The sequence below is a fragment of the Canis lupus genome, chromosome X (assembly GCF_048164855.1).
Source record: "Canis lupus baileyi chromosome X, mCanLup2.hap1, whole genome shotgun sequence".
NCBI lineage: Eukaryota > Metazoa > Chordata > Mammalia > Carnivora > Canidae > Canis > Canis lupus.
The window spans coordinates 69,746,683-69,764,364 of record NC_132876.1 but is presented as its reverse complement, the minus strand read 5'-3'; the positions used below and the strand labels follow the sequence as shown (position 1 = coordinate 69,764,364).

General features: G+C 39.0%; 1 protein-coding gene across 4 annotated transcripts in view; it reads left to right on the top strand.

Moving 5' to 3' along the window:
* The window catches only part of KIF4A (kinesin family member 4A), a 125,235-nt gene that overhangs the window by 81,401 nt on the left and 26,152 nt on the right, over window positions 1-17,682 (top strand). For all 4 annotated transcript variants that reach the window (XM_072816665.1, XM_072816666.1, XM_072816667.1 and 1 more), the window contains exons 19-20: window positions 6,050-6,133; window positions 6,627-6,740. In XM_072816665.1, the coding sequence (XP_072672766.1) occupies window positions 6,050-6,133; window positions 6,627-6,740 (198 nt within the window). The remainder of the gene's footprint in view (window positions 1-6,049; window positions 6,134-6,626; window positions 6,741-17,682) is intronic.

Below are 17,682 nucleotides of genomic sequence, written 5' to 3'. Positions count from 1 at the left end.
GGCACTTGAGCCACAATCAGCTCACTCCCCTCATTCCTCAACTTCCAGTCTGTGGCTATGGTTTCTTCTGTTTCATCCCCCACAGCTTCATGTTGCTGAAGTTCTATTTCAGGCAAGAGCAACCAAGATGGTCTGGGGATCCTTTCTTCTACCTAGCCCCCATGTGTAGGATGGAAACTGCTCCTGCTACAGAAGACCAGGAATACTGGGGCCTGATTACCCCAACCCAATCATAGGATATAGATTCCATGTCAGGAGAGGCAAGTCAAGAAAAATAGAGTATACTGACCCTGCCCAGCACCCTACTCACAGAACAGAGAAGTAACTCAGAGAAGTGCATACTATCCCCACTCCCCAGTCTTGAGCAGTAATACAGAGGTTCCCCAGGGGTGATGGGGAGCATTGGCATTGGAACAGTCATAGGAATGCAGCCCTCCCTAAGGTGCTCTCTTTATTTGGGGACAGAGTTTGGGGAAGTTAAAACCTAAAGGAGCTATCAAAAATAATGGAAATTTTGGTAGTGAGCAATTAAGAGACTGGTAGCTCCATGAGAACAATAAGTAAAACAATAGTAAAAATATTCAAAAACATAATGGCTGAAAAATTTCTAAATTTGCTACAAAATATCTACACATCTAAGAAGCTCAGTGAACTCCAAAATAAATGGAAAGGGAACCACACCAAGACACATTATGTCAAAATGATGAAAGACAAAAGACAAAAAAAACTTGAAAGCAAGATAAAATGACTCATCACATACAAGCAACCCCCCAAAAAATAACAGCTGAATGCCATCAAAAACAATGGAGGGCAGAAGACAATGGGAAAACATATTAAAAGTGCTGAAGTAAAATAATATCAACCAAGAATTTTACAGACAACGAAATTTTCTTTCAAGATTGAAGACAAAATAAAGACATTCCCAGATAAACAAAAGCTAAGTGATTTTGTTTTTAGCAGACCTACCTTATAAGAAATACTAAAAGAACTTTAGTCTGAAAGCAAGTGATACCAGATAGTAATTTGAATCTACACACACACACGCACGCACACACACAGAGAAAACACAGAGTACCAGTAAAGATATTATGTAGGTAATTCTAAAAGACAGTATTATAATTGTGTATTTCTTCTCCCTTCTCTTAACTGACTTATTTTTTTTAAGATTTTATTTATTCATGAAAGACAGAGAGAGGCAGAGACATAGGCAGAGGGAGACGCAGGCTCCCTGCAGGGAGCCCAGTGTGGGACTCAATCCCAGGACCCTGGGATCACATCCTGAGCCAAAGGCAGATGCTCAGCCACTGAGCCACCCAGGTGCCCCCTCTTAACTGATTTAAAAAGCAATTATATAAAATAATATTTATATAATTGTATTGATGAGTCTATAACATATAGAAATCTAACATATTTGACAAAGGAGGTAGCTGGGAGCAAAGTTGTATTTGAGTAAAGAAATGGCATCAAATGGTAACCGGAATCTATAGGAAGAAATGAGAACCAGAAATGCTAAATAAGAACAAATTCTATAAATATATATTTGTTCTTCTTTCATCTCAGCTTATTTAAAGGATAACTTATATAAAGTAATAATAATAGTGAATTTCATGGTTACATACAGATATAATTTATATAATAATAGCACAGAAAGGGAAGAGAATAACTGTATAGAAATAACATTTCTATGTCTCACTGGAATTAAGTTAATATAAATCTGAAGTAGATTCTTTTTTTTTATTCATGAGAGACACACAAAGAGAGAGGCACAGACATAGGCAGAGGGAGAAGCAAGCTCCACGCAGGGAGCCTGATGTGGGACTCAATCCAGGGACTCCAGGATCACACCCTGGGCCGAAGGCAGGCGCTAAACTGCCAAGCCACCCAGGGATCCCTGAAGTAGATTCTTTTAAGATGTTTATTATAAGTACTAGAGCAATCATTAAGAAAATAACTCAAGAATAGAGTGAAATGATCATTAAAGGAATCAATATGCTGCCCTAAAAAATACTTCATTCACTTAATATAAAAGAAAGAAGTAAAGGAAGAATGGAGGAACAAAAAAGATATGACATTTAAAAAGTATACATGAAAATATGAATCCAAACATGCAATAATAACATAATGTGAGTAGATTAAACCATCTACTCAAAAGGCAAAGAGTGTCAGACTAGATTTAAAAAAACAGGATCCATAACAAAGACATGGTGTCTACAGAAGACATATAATGAATTCAAAGATACAAATAAGTTGAAAGTAAAAAGTTGGAAAAAGATCTACCATTCAAACACCAAAAAAAGGCTGATGTGGCTATACAGACAAAATACACTTTAAAACACAAAATATTACTAGAAATAGAAAGGAACAGTTTATAATGATACAAGAGTCAACCCATCAGGAAGATATAACAATTACGAAAAATATATGCACCTAACACCAAAGCCTCAAAACACATGAAGCAAACATGGACAGAAATGAAGGGAGAAATAAATCAATAATAATATTTGGACATGGGCAGCCCGGGTGGCTCAGCGGTTTGGCGCCTGCCTTCAGCCCAGGGCCTGATCCTGGAGACCTGGGATCGAGTCCCACGTCGGGCTCCCTCCGTGGAGCCTGCTTCTCCCTCTGCCTCTCTCTCTGTGTCTCTCATGAATAAATAAATAAATAAATAAAATCTTTAAATAATAAAATAATATTTGGACATGTAAATACCTCACTTTCAATAATGGATAGAACAACTAGGCAAAGTATCATCAAGGATGTCAAAGAATTAACAATACAATAAACTAACTAGACCTAACAGACATCTATAGACTATAGCAGGGTATACAGTCTTCTCAAGTGCACATAGAACATTCTCCAGGATAGACTGTACGTTAGGCCATAAACATTGCTCAGTGCATTTAAAAGGGAAAAAATAAGTTTAAAAGGAATGAAATAATATAAAGTATGTTTTCCAACCACAGTGGAATGCAATAAGAAATCAATAGGAATTTGGAAAGTCACTAATAAGAGGAAATTAAACAACACAGTCCTAATTAAATAACGAGTTAAATAAGAAATCACATGGAAATTTTCTGATAAATAAAAATAAAGACATGCCAAAATTTATGGGATGCAGCTAAAGCAGTGTTTAGAGAAAAATTTATAGCTGTTAATGCCTATTTAAAAATGAGCAAAGATCTCAAATCAATAATCTAGACTTCCACTTTAAGACACTGGGAAAAAATGAGCAAACTAAACCGAAAGCTAACAGATGGGCAAAAATGTTGAAGGTTAGAGTGGAAATTAATGAAATAAAGAATAGAAAAAATAATAGAGGAAATCAGTGAAACCAAAAATTGGACCTTGGAAATGATCAACAAATGCTGACAAATCTTTAGGTAGGCTTAACAAGAAAAAGAGAAGATTCAAATTACTAAAATTAGGAATAAAGAGGGGCATCACTACTAGTTTTCAGAATGAAAGCATTAAAAGGGAATACTTATGAACAACTGCATGCCAACAAATTATAGATAGCTTAAATGAAATGGGAAAGTTTTTGGAAAGATAAAAACTACTGAAGCTGACTCAAGAATAGAAAATCTTGGGGATCCCTGGGTGGCTCAGCAGTTTAGCGCCTGCCTCCAGCCCAGGGCATGGTCCTGAAGTCCTGGGATCAGGTCCTGCGTCGGCCTCCCTGCATGGAACCTGCTTCTCTCTCTCTCTCAGCTTCTCTCATGAATAAATAAATAAAATCTTAAAAAAAGAATAGAAAATCTGTACAGACCCATAACAAGAGATTAATTTGCTGGTTTAAAGGTTCCCAGAAGAGGGCACCTGGCTGGCTTAATCAGTTAAGGGTCCTGGGATCAAGCCCTGAGTCAGGTTCCACGTTCAGCAGGGAGTCTGCTTGAGGTTTCTCTCTCCCTTTCCTTCTCCTTTTGCCCCCACCCCTGCACTCAGGTGTGCACTCTGTTAAATAAATAAATGGCTAAATACATAAATAACCAGAAAGAAAAGCCCTGGCCCAGATGGCTTCACTGGTGAGTTCCATCAGACATTTAAAGAAGAAAGAATACCAAATTTTCAGAAACTATTCCAAAAAACAGAACTGGGGGAAACATTTCCCAGCTCATTCTATGAGGCCAGTATTTCCTTGATACCAAAACTGAAGACATTCCAAGAAAACTACAGACCAATATCTCTTATGAACATGGATGTGAAAATCTTCAACATAATACTAACAAATTGAATCCAGCAACATATAAAAAGAATGAAACACCATGAGCAAGTAGGGCTCATCTGAAAAAATGTAAGCTTTCCTTAACATCTGAAAATCACTTAATCTATTACACCATATCAATTGAATAAAGGACAAGAAGCACATGATTATCTCAACAGACAGAAAACACATTTGACAAAATCCATCACCCTTTCATAATAAAAACACTCAGGAAACTAGGAGTAGAAAGGAATTCCCTCAACCTGATAAAGGGCATTTATGAAAACCCACAGCTAACATCATAATAAGGAAAGAAAAAACTTTCCCCCTAAGATCAGGAACAAGACAAGAATATCCGTTCTTGTCACTTTTATTCCACATTGTCCTGGAGGTTCCAGCCAGGGCACTTAGGCAAGAAAAACATGTGAAAGGCATCCAGATTGGAAAGGAAGAAGCAAAACTCTCACCGCTGACAGGTAATGTGATCGTGTATGTATAAAATGCTAGAGAATCTACTAAAAAACTGGGGAAACTAATACGTGAGTTCAGCTAGGTTGCAGGATATAAGTTCAATGTACAAAAGTCAGTTGTATTTCTATACACTAAAAACCAATTTGAAAGTAAAGAAAGCAATTCCATTTATAATAGCATCAATAAGAATAAAATACTTAGGAATAAGCTTAATAAGTGTAAAATTTATAAACTAAATACTATAAAATATCATTGAATTAAATAAATGGAAAGATAGTCCATGTTCATGAATAGAAAGACTTAGTATTTTTTTTAAGATTTTATTTGTTTATTCATAGAGACACACAAAGAGAGAGAGAGGCTCCATGCAGGGAGCCCGACGTGGGACCCAATCCCAGGTCTCCAGGATCACGCTCCCGGCTGCAGGCGGCGCTAAACCGCTTGCGCCACTGGGGCTGCCCAAGACTTAGTATTCTTAAGACGGAATACTCCTCAGATTGATCTACAGATTCAGTACAATCTCATTCAAAATTCCAACTGGCTTATTTACTGAAATTCATATGCTGACCCTAAAATTTATATGGAAATGAAGTGATCCAGAATAGTCATAACAATCATGAAATAGAAGAAGTTTGGAGATGGCACGTTTCCAGTTGGCAATATATCCATCACCTCACATAGTTACCTGCTTTTTTTTTCAGTGAATTGAGAACACTTAAGATCTATTCCTTAGCAGATTTCAAGTATATAGTACAGTATTAACTAATGTTAGTGTAGTCACTATTATGTATAGATCTTCAGAACTTAGTCATTTTATAACTGAAAGTTTATACCATTTGACCAACTTTCCCCAGTTTTCGCCACCCCCAGTTCCTGGTAACCACCATTACTCTGTGGTTCTATGAGTTTGACTCTTAGATTCCACATATAAGTGAGATCACACAGTATTTGTTTTTCTTAGTTTGGTTTATTTCAGTTACCATAATGACCTTTATGGTTCATCCATGTTGTTGCAAGTGGCAGGATTCCCTTCTTGTTTGTGGCTAATAATATCCCATTGTATACATGCACCACATTTTCTTTATCCATGCATCTGTCTTAGGTTCTTTCCATGTATTGGTCGTTATGAATAATGCTGCGATGAATAAGAAAATGCAATATCTCTTCAACATACTGATTTCATATTTCATTTCCTTTGAATATATACCCAGTAGTGAGATTGCTAGATCATACGGTAGTTCTATTTTAATTTTTGAGGGACCATAAAAAATTACTGTTTTCCACAATGACTTACATTGAAGGACTCTTTAGTTATTGTTATAAGATTTTATGTTCGCTAGCTGAATAGCAATTAAAAGTCTGACTTTTTTCTCTCAGGACCGTAAAAGGCAATATGAACTGCTCAAACTTGAAAGAAACTTCCAGAAACAGTCTAATGTGCTCAGACGTAAAACTGAGGAGGTAAGAAAATCCAACCTGGTAGGTCAAGTGTATTATCACCTTCAGACTAGGTACTGACAAAGCAGTATGCCTTAAATAAACCAATGTCCTGAAAAACCAGGGATACCAATCTTGACCAGCAATTCCTAAGACTTAATCCCTGTTTATATGTCATGAACTGTGAGCAGATAAAAATCTGAGAAGAAATGAAAATTCAAATAAGGATGTCTTTTTCCAACTAAGCTTGCTTCTTTCCAAAAAAATACAGAGTAATATTGATAAGTGCATTTCCAGATTCTTTCAGTCTGCAGTAGTTCTTTGAAATGTGTACCTCTCTTAGGCTCTAAAGCAGTAGTAGTTCACCAGTATTATGTACATGGAGACTTAAAAGTTGATTCCTATAGGAACTCAAACCCATATAATTTTTTCATTTTTTTTACTAAGAAAGAAAAATGGACATTAAAATTTTTTTTCACCCTTAAATTCCACATTACTGTGAGCCATTTTTATTTAGGCAGCAGCTGCCAACAAGCGTCTCAAAGATGCTCTGCAAAAGCAACAGGAGGTTGCAGATAAGCGGAAGGAGACTCAGAGCCGTGGAATGGAAGGCACGGCAGCTCGAGTGAAGGTATGGATAGCTTGCACTCCCATTTCTCTTATCTACATTACGGATAGGAAAAAATGGAAAATAGCTTTCTTTTTTTTATATTTTTTTATTGGAGTTCGATTTGCCAACATATAGCATAACACCCAGTGCTCATCTCATCAAGTGTCGCCCTCAATGCCCATCACCCAGTCACCCCATCCCCCCACCCACCTTCTTTTCCACTACCCCTTATTCCTTTCCCAGAGTCAGGTGTCTCTCATGTTCTGTCACCCTCACTGATATTTCCCACTCATTATCTCTCTTTTCCCCTTTATTCCCTTTCACTATTTTTTAAATTCCTCAAATGAATGGGACCATATAATGTTTGTCCTTCTCCAATTGACTTATTTCAATCAACATAATACCCTCCCGATCTATCCACGTTGAAGTAAATGGTGGGTATTTGTTCTTTCTAATGGCTGAGTAATATTCCATTGTATATATAGACCACATCTTCTATCCATTCATCTTTCGATGGACACCGAGGCAACTTCCATATTTTGGCTATTGTGGATGTTGCTGTTATAAACATTGGGGTGCAGGTGTCATGCTGTTTCACTGCATCTATATCTTTGGGGTAAATCCCCAGCAGTGCAATTGCTGGGTCGTAGGGCAGTTCTATTTTTAACTCTTTGAGGAACCTCCACACAGTTTTTTCAGAGTGGCTGTACCAGTTTACATTCCCACCAACAGTGCAAGAGGGTTCCCCTTTCTCCACATTCTCTCCAACATTTGTTGTTTCCTGTCTTATTAATTTCCCCATTCTCACTGGTGTGAGGTGGTATCTCATTGTGCTTTTGATTTGTATTTCCATGATGGCCAGTGATGCAGAGCATTTTCTCATGTGCTTGTTGGCTATGTCTATGTCTTCTTCTGTGAGATTTCTGTTCATGTCTTTTCCCCATTTCATGATTGGATTGTTTGTTTCTTTGCTGTTAAGTTTCATAAGTTTTTTATAGATCTTGAATACTAGCCCTTTATCTGACGTGTCATTTGCAAATATCTTTTCCCATTCTGTAGGTTGTCTTTTAGTTTTGTTGACTTTTCCTTTTGCAGTGCAGAAGCTTTTTATCTTGATTAAATCCCAATAATTCATTTTTGCTTTTGTTTCCCTTTCCTTAATAGATGTATCTTGCAAGAAGTTGCTGTGGTCAAGTTCAAAAAGTGTGTTGCCTATGTTGTCCTCTAGGATTTTGATGGATTCTTGTCTCACATTGAGATCTTTCCTCCATTTTGAGTTTATCTTTGTGTATGGTGAAAGAGAATGGTCTAGTTTCATTCTTCTGCACGTAGATGTCCAATTTTCCCAGCACCATTTATTGAAGAGACTGTCCTTTTTCCAATGGATAGTCTTTCCTGCTTTGTTGAATATTAGTTGACCATAGAGTTGAGGGCCCATTTCTGGGTTCTCTACTCTGTTCCATCGATCTATGTGTCTGTTTTTGTGCTAATACCACACTGTCTTGATGATCACAGCTTTGTAGTACAACTTGAAATTGGCATTGTGATGCTCTGGTTTTCTTTTTCAATATTCCCCTGGCTATTCAGGGTCTTTTCTGATTCCACACAAATCTTAAGATAATTTGTTCCAACTCTCTGAAGAAAGTTCATGGTATTTTGATAGGGATTGCATTAAACGTGTAAATTGCCCTGGGTAGCATTGATATTTTCACAATATTAATTCTTCCAATCCATTTGCATGGAATATTTTTCCATCTCTTTGTGTCTTCCTCAATTTCTTTCAGAAGTCTTCTGTAGTTTTTAGAGTATAGATCCTTTACCTCTTTGGTTAGGCTTATTCCTAGGTATCTTATGCTTTTGGGTGCAATTGTCAATGGGATTGACTTAATTTCACTTTCCTCAGTCTCATTGTTAGTGTCTAGAAATGCCACTGATTTCTGGGCATTGATTTTGTATCCTGCCACACTGCCGAATTGCTGTATGAATTCTAGCAATCTTGGGGTGGGAATCTTTTGGGTTTTCTATGGACAGTATCATGTCATCTGCAAAGAGGGAGAGTTTGACTTCTTCTTTGCCAATTTGAATGCCTTTTATTTCTTTTTGTTGCCTGATTGCTGAGGCTAGGACTTCTAGTACTATGTTGAATAGCAGTGGTGAGAGTGGACATCCCTGTCTTGTTACTGATCTTAGTGGAAAGGCTCCCAGTGTTTCTCCATTGAGAACGATATTTGCTGTGGGCTTTTCATAGATGGCTTTTAAGATGCCGAGGAAAAGTTCCCTCTATCCCTACACTCTGAAGAGTTTTGATCAGGAATGGATGCTGTGTTTTGTCAAATGCTTTCTCTCCATCTATTGAGAAGATCATATGGTTCTTGTTTTTTCTCTTGTTGATATGATCTATCACATTGATTGCTTTATGAATGTTGAACCAGCCTTGCATCCTGGGGATAAATCCCACTTGGTCATGGTGAATAATCTTCTTAATGTACTGTTGGATCCTATTGGTTAGTATCTTGTTGAGAATTGTTGCATCTGTGTTCATCAGGGATATTGGTCTATAATTCTCCTTTTTGGTGGGGTCTTTGTCTGGTTTTGGAAGTGAAGTGATGCTGACTTCATAGAGCAAGTTTGGAAGTATTCCATCCCTTTCTATCTTTCGGAACAGCTTTAGTAGAATAGGTATGGTTTCTTCCTTAAACATTTGATAGAATTCCCCTGGGAAGCCATCTGGCCCTGCACTTTTGTGTCTTGTGAGGTTTTTGATGTCTGCTTCAATTTCCTCCGTGGTTATTGGCCTGTTCAGGTTTTCTATTTCTTCCTGTACCAGTGTTGGTAGTTTGTGGTTTTCCAGGAATGCGTCCATTTCTTCTAGATTGCCTAATTTATTGGTGTATAGCTGCTCATAATGTTTTTAAAATTGTTTGTATTTCCTTGGTATTGGTGGTGATCTCTCCTTTATCATTCGTGATTTTATTAATTCGAATCTTTTCTCTTTTGTTTTTAATAAGGCTGGCTAATGGTTTATCTAACTTATTAATTCTTTCAAAGAACCAACTCCTGGTTTTGTTGATCTGTTCCACAGTTTTTCTGGTCTCTATTTCATTCAGTTCTGCTCGAATCTTTATTAACTCTCTTCTGCTTGGTGTAGGCTTTATTTGCTGTTCTTTCTCCAGTTCCTTTAGGTGCAAGGTTGGCTTGTGTATTTGAGTATTTTCCAGTGTTTTGAGGGATGCTTGTATTGTGATGTATTTCCCCCTCAGGACTGCTTTTGCTGTTTCCCAAAGATTTTGAATGGTTGTATCTTCATTCTCATTAGTTTCCATGAATCTTTTTAATTCTTCTCTAATTTCCTGGTTGACCCTTTCATCTTTTAGGAAGATGCACTTTAACCTCCACATGTTTGAGTTCCTTCCAAATTTCTTCTTGTGATTGAGTTCAAGTTTCAAAGCATTATAGTCTGAAAATATGCAGGGGTCAATCCCAATCTTTTGGTATCTGTTGAGACCTGATTTGTGACCCAGTATGTGGTCTATTCTGGAGAAAATTCCTTGTGCACTTGAGAAAAATGTGTATTCAGTGCGTTTGGATGTAAAGTTCTATAAATATCTGTGAAATCCATCTGGTCCAGTGTATCATTTAAAGTTCTTGTTTCTTTGGAGATGTTGTGCTGTCATTTGCAGAATGCACTGTGTTGAAGTCTCCTAGTATAAGTGTATTATTATCAAGTATGTCTTTACTTTGGTTATTAATTGATTGATATACTTGGCAGCTCCCACATTAGGGGCATGATTGTTAGGTCCTCTTGTTGGATAGATCCTTTAAGTATGATATACTGTCCCTCTTCATCTCTTACTGCAGTCTTTGGGATAAACTTTAATTTATCTGATATGAGGAGGGATCCCTGGGTGGCGCAGCGGTTTGGCGCCTGCCTTTGGCCCGGGGCGCGATCCTGGAGACCCGGGATCGAATCCCACGTCGGGCTCCCTGCATGGAGCCTGCTTCTCCCTCTGCCTGTGTCTCTGCCTCTCTGTCTCTCTCTGTGTGACTATCATGAATAAATAAATAAAATCTTTAAAAAAAAAACTTTAATTTATCTGATATGAGGATTGCTACCTCTGTTTTCTTTGGAGGACCATTTGAATGGTAAATGGTTCTCCAACCTTTCATTTCTAGGCTGTCAGTGTCCTTAGGTCTAAAATGAGTCTCTTGTAGACAGCAAATAGTTCTTGCTTTTTTATCCAGTCTGAAACCCTGCGTCTTTCGATGGGATCATGTAGGCCATTCATGTTCAGAGTTACTATTTAAAGATATCAATTTAGTGTCATCATAATACCTATTCAGTCCCTTTTTTTTGTGGATTATTTCTTTGGGCGTCCTCTTTTCCAGAGTCCCCCTTAATATTTCTGGCAGAGCTGGTTTGGTGGTCACATATTCTTTTAGTTTCTGCCTATCTTGGAAGCTCTATCTGTCCTTCCATTCTCAATGAGAGCCTTGCTGGATAAAGTATTTTTGGCTGTATACTCTTCCTATTTACGACCCTGAATATATCCTGCCTGCCCTTTCTGGCCTGCCAGATCTCTGTGGAGAGGTCTGCTGTTAATCTAATATTTCTTCCCTTATAAGTTAGGGATCTCAAAAAAAAAAAAAGAAAAAAAAAAGTTAGGGATCTCGAGCAGCCTGGGTGGCTGAGCGGTTTAGCGTCGCCTTCAGCCCAGGGCGTGATCCTCCAGACCTTGGATCAAGTCCTACATCAGGCTCCCTGCATGGGGCCTGCTTCTCCCTGGGCCGGTGTCTCTGCCTCTCTCTGTCACTCATAAATAAATAAAAAATAAAAAATAAGAAAATTTAGGGATCTCTTGTCTCTTGCTGCCTTAAGGATTTTCTCTTTATCTTTGGAATTTGCAAGTTTCACTATTAAATGTTGAGGTGTTGGACAGTTTTTATTGATTTGATGGGGGGAACTTCCCTATTTCCTGGATCTAAATGCCTGTTTCTCTCCCCAAATTAGGGAAGTTCTCAGCTATGAATTGTTCAAATACACTTTCTAGTCCTCTGTCCCTCTCGGCGCCCTCTCAAACCCCAATTAAACAGATTTTTCCTTCTGAGGCTGTCATTTATTTCCTTTAACCTTTCCTCGTGGTCTTTTAATTTCTTTTCTCTTTTTTCCTCAGCTTCCTTCCTTGCCATCAACTTATCTTCTATGTCACTCACTCTTTCTTCTACTTCATTAATCCTCGTTGTTAGGACCTCCAGTTTGGATTGCATCTCATTTAATTGATTTTTAATTTTGCCCTGATTAGATCTAAATTCTGCAGTCATGAAGTCTCTTGACTCCTTTATGCTTTTTTCCATAGCCACCAGTAGCTTTATAATTGTGCTTCTGAATTGGTTTTTTGACATCAAACTGTAATCCAAATTCTGTACCTTTGTGGGAGAGAGTGCTGTTTCTGATTGTTTCTTTTGTGGTGAGTTCTTCTTTCTAGTCATTTTGCTTGGTGCAGAGTGGCTAAAAACGAGTTGTATTGGAAAAAGGAAGAAAAAAAAGGGAGGGGTATCCTCTGGTTCTATATACTATAAATTCCTGGACTTCCCCTGGAGCTTTCCAACGCTGTTCAGTCAAGAGCTTGCTCTTCCCCTGTCCTTTCAGCTGGTCTTCTGGGGAAGGGGCCTGCTGTGCTGATTCAACCCCACCAGGTGCACGGTTCAGTGGGAGCTGTTTATCCTGTGAGGCCCCTATTCCCTGGAGGCCCTGCTCTGTCCCAGGCACAGGGTGACACCAGGAGGAACAACAACACTGGCGGTGGCCAACTCTCCAGCTCTGGGGTCAGCTCCCGCAGTAACTACCATAGTCTCCCAGTCCACACTGTCCTGAATGCTCTGGGGACGGTGGGGTGGGGGGTTGCTGAGCTCCACAACTTGTAGGCGCCCGGTGGCAGGAGAGTCCTCACTGTCCTGTGCCCTCTCCGCCTCCACCTCTTCCGGGGGGAGTGCAGGATCCTGGGCTGTGTCTGCTGGGCACCCTGGGAGCCGAGACGTGTGCTGCTGGAATCGCGCTCCGGGGGGCCACAGCTCCCCAAGGCAGCAGGGTGCAGCCCCCTCCCCCAGAGCCACTGCCTGAGCTTCTCCTGAAGCCCCGCCGGGCACGCGCTCCTGCCCTTTACTGAGATCAACCCACAGTCTGTGGCGCTCTATCTTCCGGGGCGCACTTCCTCTGTTAGTGACTCGGGGACACTGGAGGCTCCACTGCCCCTCCTGTGCTTCTGCCCGAGTTCCCTGCTAAGCACCTTTCTGTTCAGGAAGAATCTGGTATGGATTTTTAAAGTTCCTGCTTCTGGGATCCCTGGGTGGCGCAGCGGTTTGGCGCCTGCCTTTGGCCCAGGGTGCGATCCTGGAGACCCGGGATCGAATCCCACGTCGGGCTCCCGGCGCATGGAGCCTGCTTCTCCCTCTGCCTGTGTCTCTGCCTCTCTCTCTCTCTCTCTCTGTGTGACTATCATAAATAAATAAAAAATAAAAAATAAATAAAAATAAAGTTCCTGCTTCTCAAGGACTGGGCTTTCCTGTCCAGGGAGGCTTTCACAGCCCACCTTAGACCGGCTCCTCGCAAGGCCCCTCCCCCACTTGATTGGTTTTGGTTTTTTTTTTTCCACCTCCCTACCTTGTTAGAAGCACACTCTTCTCTCTGTAGCATTCCAGCTGTTCTCTCTTTAAATCTCAGGTCGAATTCGTAGGTGTTCAGGATGATTTGAAAGTTATCTAGGTAAGTTGGTGGGGACAGGTGACTTGGGGACGCCTCCACCATCTTGCCCCACCCCCCAACTCCCCCGGAAAATAGCTTTCTTTTGGTTTAGAATAAAACACTTCAAAATCTGAAGTTCTACCTAAAAAGCCTGATTTCCTAATGATACCTTTGAATATCTTTGGACAAGATAAAGACCAGAGTAGAGAACCCTTCACATCCCTGCATCAAGTGAGGTTCAGTTAATTTTTAACAATTGACCTACAATAAACTGTACATATTTAAAGTGTATAGTTTAATAAGTTTGACACAGATGCACCCATGAAATCATATAATGGAATGCAACTCAGCAAAAAAAAAAAAGACAGAAACTATTGATCCATATAGCACAAGCAAGACAATGTCAATGTCCATCATGACCAGAACTCACTTCTATCCCTTTCCTTTCTCCCCTCCCTAGTCCACCCCTCTACTTCCCCATCTTCAGGCAGCCAGTTATCTTCTCTCTGTCACTATAAATTAGTTTTTATTTGCTAGACTTGTATAAAAAATTTAATCATACAAATGTTTTATTTTTCTGACTAATTCAGCATAATTATTTCAAGATTCATCCCTGTGATTGTGTGTATCAGTACGTCTTTATATTGCTGAATGGCATCCTATTGTATGGCTATATTCTAATTTATCCATTTACCTGTTGATGGACATTTTGTGTTGTTTCCAGTTTTTAGCTGTTATGATATTTTACTGAACATCTGTCTACAAGTCTTTGTGTGGATATATGTTTTTATTTCTTTTGGGTAGATAACTTAGGAGTGGCCTGCTGGCTCTCTCGTATGGTAGGTGTAAGTTTTATCTTTTAAGCGACTGCCAAATTGTTTGGTTGTACCATCCTACTAGCAATTTATGAGTGTTATAGTTGCTGTACATTCTTATGAATACTGAGTATGATAAGTCTTTTAAATCTTAGATATTCTAGTGAATGGGTAGTGGTACCTCATTGTGGTTTTAGTTTTCATTTCCCATATGACTAATGATGTTGAGCATCTTTTCAGATGCTTTTTGCCATGAAATACCTGTTCAAGTCTTCCTCATTTTTTAATTAAGCTGTCTTTTTTACTTTTCAGTTAGAATTCTTTATATATTCTAGATATATCCTACAAAGGACTTTTATGTTTTAAAAATATTTTCTCCTGGGCTGTGGCCTGCCTTTTCCCTTAACAGTGTCTTTTTTTTTTAATTTTTATTTATTTATGATAGTCACAGAGAGAGAGAGAGAGGCAGAGACATAGGCAGAGGGAGAAGCAGGCTCCATGCACTGGGAGCCCGATGTGGGATTCGATCCCTGCTCTCCAGGATCGCGCCCTGGGCCAAAGGCAGGCGCCAAACCGCTGCGCCACCTAGGGATCCCAACAGTGTCTTTTGAAGAGCAAGACTTTTTAATTTTGATGCTATCCAATTTATTGACATTTTTTTTCTTTTATGCATAATGGGCTTTATGTCCTGTTGAAGAAATCTTTGCCAAACCCAAGGTCACTATGATTTACCTCTAAGTTTTCTTCTACAATTTATGTGGTTTTAAGCCTTACATTTAAGTCTGATTCATTTTGACCTGACACCTTTGTCAAAATCAATTGTCCATAAGTCAATTTCTAGATTCTACTCCATTGATCTACATGTCGATCTTTATGCCAATACCCACGTTTGATCACACTAGCTTTATAAGTTCTGAAATCAGGTAGTATAAACCCCCAAAGTTGTTACTCTTTTTCAAAATTGTTTTGGAAAAACTAGGTGCTATGCATTTTCATATAAATTTTAGAATCATCTTGTTAATTTCTATAAAGAGTCTACTTGGAGGAGTATCTGGGTGGCTCAGTCAATTAAGCTTCTGCCTTCGGCTCAGGTCATGATCTTGGAGTCCTTGGATCAAGCCCTGCATCAGACTCCCTGCTCAGGAGAAATCTGCTTTTCCTTCTCCCTTTGCCCCTCCCTCCCACATGTGCACTCTCTCTCTCTCAAAAAAATAAATAAAATATTTTTCTTAATGATTTATTTATTCATGAGAGACACAGAGAGAGAGGCAGAGACATAGGCAGAGGGAGAAGTAGGCTCCATGCAGGGAGCCCAATGCGACACTCAATCGCATGACTCCAGGATCACACCCTGAGCTAAAGACAGATGCTTTACTGCTGAGCCATCCAGGCGTCCCTAAATAAAATCTTTTTAAAAAAAAAGTGTCCTGGGAGTTTGATTAGGATGGCATAGAATCTATAGATAAACTGAGGAGAATTTATATCTTACAATACTGAGTCTTTACATGAACACAGTGTATCTCTCCATTTATTTAAATCTTTAATTTCTCTCAGCAGTTTTAGTTTTCAGTATACAGGTGTTGCACATCGTTTGTCAAATATATTTCTAAGTGGGGATCCCTGGGTGGCTCAACGGTTTAGTGCCTGCCTTCGGCCCAGGGCGTGATCCTGGAGTCCCAGGATCGAGTCCCACATCGGGCTCCCTGCATGGAGCCTGTTTCTCCCTCTGCCTGTGTCTCTGCCTCTCTCTCTCTCTCTCTCTCTCTCTCTCTCTCTCTGTGTCTCTCATGAATGAATAAATAAAATCTTTAAATATATATATATATTCCTAAGTATTTCATATTTTTATGATATTGGGTATTTTTTTGTATTTCAATTTCCACATGTTCAGATATATTCATTGGTTGTTACAGCTTTTTTATAGAGGCTACATAGACAATCATGTTGTCTGTAAATAGAGACAATTTTATTTACTAAGTAGTTCTGCATGCCTCTTTTTTTTAACTTGACCTTGTCTTATTGCACTTGCTAGAACCTCCAATAAAATATTTAATTGAGTCAGTAAAAAGAGAAATCCTTGCTTTGTTCACAATCTTAGGGAGAAAGCATTCAATCCTTTACCATTAAGTATGATCTTTGCTACAGGTTTTTTGTTTATGTCCTTTATCAGTTTGAAGAAGTTCCTGTCCCTAGTTTGCTGAAAGTTTTTATCATGAACAGATATTGGGCTTTTTCTGAATCCTATTGAGATGATTTTATGGTTAGTTTTTACTCTGTTAGTATGGCGAATGACATTGATTTTCTTTCAACTTTATTAAGGTATGTCTAACATACAGTAAGATTTACCTTTTTGAGTGTATAGTTCTAAGAGTTTTGACAACATATATAGTTGTATAACCACCATCACAAGCAAGATATAGAATAGTTTTATTGTCCTCCCAAATTTCTCTATACCTGTTTGTAGTCAACTCCTCCCACAACCCTAGCCATTGGCAAACACTCATGTGTATTCTGTTATAATTGTTTTCCCTTTGCATCAGTGTCATATAATTAGAAACATTAAAAAAAGAAGCATATAGCATGGCTTCTTTCACTTACTATAACGCATTGGAGACTCATTTATGTTGTTGCATGAATCAATAGTTTCTGCCCTTTTTTTTTTTTTTTGCTGAGTTGCATTCCATTATATGAATGTCCCATAGTTTATCTATTCACCTATTAAAGGATATTTTGGGGGTTTTCCCCACTTTTTGGTGATTACGAATTAAAGCTGCTATAAAAACATTTACATATAGGTTTCTGTGTAAACATAGGTAAACATTTCACTTGGGTAAATACCTAGGAGTGGAATTGCTAAGTCATGTGGTAAATGTGTGTTTAACCTTATAAGAAACTGTCAAATTGGGACGCCTGGGTGGCTCAGCAGTTGAGTATCTGCCTTCCGCTCAGGGTGTGATCCCGCAGTCCCGGGACTGGAATCCCACATTGGGCTCCCTACATGAAGCCTGCCTCTCCCTCTGCCTCTGTCTCTGCCTCTGTCTCTCTCTCTCTCTCTCTCTGTCTCTCATGAATAAATAAATAGAATCTTAAAAAAAAGAAACTACCAAATTGTTTATCCAGTTGTTCATTGCTGGTATATAGAAATACAATTGATGGGATCCCTGGGTGGCGCAGAGCGGTTTGGCGCCTGCCTTTGGCCCAGGGCGCGATCCTGGAGACCCGGGATCGAATCCCACGTCGGGCTCCCAGTGCATGGAGCCTGCTTCTCCCTCTGCCTATGTCTCTGCCTCTCTCTCTGTCTCTCTGTGACTATCATAAATAAATAAAATTTAAAAAAAAAGAAATACAATTGATTTTGGTATATTAACTTCTGTCTTTTGACTTTATTAGTCTAATAACTATTTTGTAG